At 45.4% G+C, this 4,131-nt stretch overlaps 1 protein-coding gene across 1 annotated transcript; it reads left to right on the top strand.

Annotated features, from left to right (window-relative positions):
- Positions 1-238: 238 nt before the first annotated feature.
- On the top strand, positions 239-2,766 carry LOC131233466 (alpha-L-fucosidase 1-like). The gene is made up of 3 exons (XM_058230179.1): positions 239-860; positions 947-1,186; positions 1,703-2,766. The coding sequence occupies exons 1-3, from the start codon at positions 307-309 to the stop codon at positions 2,370-2,372; spliced, it is 1,464 nt and encodes a 487-aa protein (XP_058086162.1). The 5' UTR covers positions 239-306; the 3' UTR covers positions 2,373-2,766.
- The last annotated feature ends 1,365 nt before the right edge of the window (positions 2,767-4,131 follow it).

The following is a 4,131-nucleotide window of genomic DNA, read 5'->3' as shown; positions in this document are numbered from 1 at the left end:
ACTTTTCAAGTGGAGCGCGCATGCACGACAAACGGACGACTAAATTGTCCACATTCGCAGTCTATTTTCTGGCACTCGTGATTAATGGACCACCAATCATGTCAGTGTGGGCCACATCAACCATATATGGTTTGCCAATGAACGGCTGGATGATGCGTGGAACGCTTGCGTTTGGCGTTTAGCCTTTCATCTATTCTACAAAACCACACCTCCTTTTCATTAATTTATCTCCCCGCATTATCTTCCCTTCTCTTATCATTAGAACAAAGAAAGATTCTCATCTCACGTGAACGTAAGAACAGAGCCATGAAAGGAGAGTGCACAGAGAAGAATCTGCCCATGGTCTGGTTGTGGCTTCTTCTTATACTTGCAACGATCGAATTCGCTACCTCAAGAACGACTCCACCGCCGCTGCCGATCCCACCATTACCGACGTGGTCCCAGTTAAAATGGCAGCGTCGAGAGCTTGTAATGTTCCACCATTTCGGCGTAAATACGTTCACCGATTCCGAGTGGGGAACCGGACACGAGAACCCCTCCGTGTTCAATCCAACGGCCCTTAATGCGGGCCAATGGGTCGATCTGGCCGTCGATGCTGGGTTCTCCCTCGTCATCTTGACCGCAAAACACCATGATGGGTTCTGCCTGTGGCCGTCGGAATACACTGATCATTCCGTCGAGAGAAGCCCGTGGAGAGGTGGGAAGGGAGACGTTGTCGGAGAGCTTGCGGCCGCTGCGAAGGACCGAGGGGTGGATCTTGGGCTGTATATATCGCCGTGGGACCGCCACGACAAAAGATATGGGCAAGAAACACAGTACAACGAGTATTACTTGGGCCAGTTACAAGAACTTCTGAATAGGTTAGTAATGGAAATCAAAAGAACACAAATGAAAATAAATCGATTTCAATTTTTTTTTTTAAAAGAATTTTTTGGTATTTATGTAGATATGGGAGTGTTTCGGAGATATGGTTCGATGGCGCCAAGGGATCGAACGCACCGAACATGACATACTACTTCGGGTCTTGGTTTTCCATGGTGAAGGAATTACAGTCCGCCATTAATATATTCTCCGATGCGGGCCCTGACGTTAGATGGGTCGGAGACGAGATGGGGTATGCAGACTCGACGTGTTGGTCCACCATCAATCGCACTTCACTGAGGATTGGAGATGGAAGCATTGTTAGGTTTGTTTAATCCAATCCATTCTTACTTACATTTCATAATCAATTCCTTCGACCGTACACGGGCTGCTGCATTTGAAAGTATAATTGAATTAAATGAACATGGTAATAACTCCACTTCTCACAAATCAAGGTATTATATAATAATAACGGGGGTGGTAATGGCCATCACTATAATGGTTGTCACGGTCTCTCTCTCACTCTTTTTTTTAATTATTTTTTTAAAAGTTGAAAAGATCCAAAAAAAAAAAAAAAAAAACCTTGTATCGGCCGGTAAATGCGCCATCCCAGGTGGTTAGCCTCTATTGGAGGCCCAGCGATATGTTAACAAAGTTGTAACGGCTGTTATGGGTCAATTTTTTTAAGTAACGGTTGCCATAGTTATTTTTATGTAACGGCGTTTAAGGACCTGTAATGACTGTTATAGCACAACATGATTCTTTTGATTGCCAAACATAGCCTGACGGTAATAGAGAAAGAAAATCCAATCTATCTCAATCACAATTTCATGTGTTTCAGCTATCTAAATACGGGCGATCCAAGAGGAACCGACTGGCTACCAGCCGAATGCGACGTCTCGATTCGAAAGGGCTGGTTTTGGCACAAATCCCAAAGCCCAAAGTCGCTAAGCCAGCTGCTTGACATCTACTACAACTCGGTGGGACGGAACTGCGTATTGCTGTTGAATGTGCCGCCTAACACTTCGGGTCTGATATCCGATACCGACGTTACCCGTTTGCGTGAGTTCCGAAAGGCGATTGATGTGATATTCTCTAGCAACCTAGCACAAGGAAGTGTGATAAAAGTTAGTAGCCAAAGGGGAGGAAAGAAGAGTAATTTCGGGCCGAAGAACGTCGTGGATGGTGATCATGTGTGGACGTACTGGGCCCCAGAGGAGCAGAAAGATGGCAGCCATTGGATCGAGTTCGGTTGGAATGGGAAGGAGATCAGATTCAACGTGGTGAGAATTCAAGAAGCGATTGGGCTTGGGCAGAGGATTCAGCGGCATGAGATTTATGTGGATGGGGATCGAGTGGCGGCAAATACAACTACTGTTGGTTACAAGAGACTCCACCGGTTGGGAAGGGTCTTTCATGCAAGAAGTGTGCGGATCAAGATCGTCCAATCAAGGGGGCTGCCTCTCATATCATCCGTCGGTTTACACTTCGATCCCTTTTGGCACAACTAACGGCCAGATTCAAGCTGGTTGGGCTTGACCTGTCATATATAGGTTCTCAGATAGGCAGTGGGACCTAAGTTCAATTTCTTCAATAAATGCGCTGGACTCAGGGCCGTTTATAGGAATTACAGATCGGCTGTCCAGTTAATAAACGGGTCGGCAGGGATCCGGCTTAACATGGCCCATTGTCACCGCGGGACCCGAATGCATCCACGCCGTTGGCATAACCCACCATGTTACCTACCGTTAAACTTTTTAAAGGGTTTTCACCTTTTCTAGGAGCGAGAAATTTATCTCGGCTTCAGCTTTTGTACTTTGGTCATCTGCTCTGATACAGAGCCATATTCGAATGGAATCTGCTTTTTGGGTGGGCCCCACTTTCCATGCATGTTAGGGGGGCCGTTCATTTTGCTTATTCTATCCTCTGCTTTGGGGTCCCGACATTGTTAGTGGCTTCTTCATGAAAAATGTTCACCAGCTAGTGGGGTCCTCTGCCCTGTTTTATTGAGAGCGTGCGTTAAGTGGGGTCCACTTTTACCAGGTCGGGTCTTCTAGATGGTGGTGGTTCCTGTGTCAATCTCAACGAGTAATGTATACACGGACTCGGATTCAGTGGTGATCCCTCTGATACCGAGGTCGGTGATGTGGGCCCCACTATGACGTATATGTTTTTATTGAATACGTGAATCCATTTTTTCAGCTGATTTGAGGGCATTAGCCCGAGTAAGATCCAAATCTCGGGTGGACCATACCATAGGGAACAGTGCTTATTGAATGCTCACCATTCAAAACTTCTTGCAGGCTATAAAAGTTTTGGATCAAGATGATATTTGTATTTAACCCTCGTCTAGGTCTGTTTGGCATTATCAACCAGTTAGATGGCAAATAAACGTTACGGTGGTGCTTGAAAAGTTTCCAACGGTAGGCCGAAAAGTGGAAGGACGGCACAGATGAAACACATACATCATGGTCGGCATATAGTCAACACTTGAGGTCTTGGTATCGATCACCAACGGAGGTGGCTAACATGGAGCGTGTGTACTAACAAGCTAACCCAAAAGAAAAATAATTTAAAAAAAAATAAAATGGTCGGCCTATAGTACCGGACCTGTGCTGGAGGGTCACTACCGAATCCATGCCCGTATACACTCGTCAGAAAATTAAAAGAACCGCGTGGCATGCGTGATTGCAATAGAAACGGATTGACTAGTTAGGAAACGGATTGACTACTCCCTGCCACCAGCCAATGGCTGATGGTCGGTACTCTGTGGGCCCCACCATGATGTATGCGTTTCATCTATGCCGTCCATATATTTTTCTAGATCATTTTAGGGTATGAGACTAAAAATGAGGTATATCCCAATCTCAAGTGGACCACATTACAGGAAACAGTGTTGAATGAGCATCGACCGTTAAAATTTTTTTGGGGGCCATAAAAGTTTTGGATCAATATGATCTTTGTTTTTTCCCTTCATCTAGGTCTGTATGACCTAATAAACAGATTGGATGTCAAATAAACAGTACAGTGTGCCTTAGGAGGATTTTAATGGTAGATATCCAGTCAATATTGTTTTCCTGTGGTGTGGTCCAGCTGAGATTTATACCCCCTAATTTTTGGAATCAAGCAATAAAATGAACTGTAAAAATGGATGAACGGCATGGATGAAACACATAGATCATGGTGAGGCCCACAGAGCACCGACCATCAGCCACGGGGCTGGTGGCAGGGGGAGTAGCCAATCCGTTTCCAGCTAGTTAGGGTTTTCCC

The sequence above is a fragment of the Magnolia sinica genome, chromosome 18, assembly GCF_029962835.1.
Source record: "Magnolia sinica isolate HGM2019 chromosome 18, MsV1, whole genome shotgun sequence".
Lineage (NCBI taxonomy): Eukaryota > Viridiplantae > Streptophyta > Magnoliopsida > Magnoliales > Magnoliaceae > Magnolia > Magnolia sinica.
This window is presented reverse-complemented; position numbering and strand designations above follow the sequence as displayed.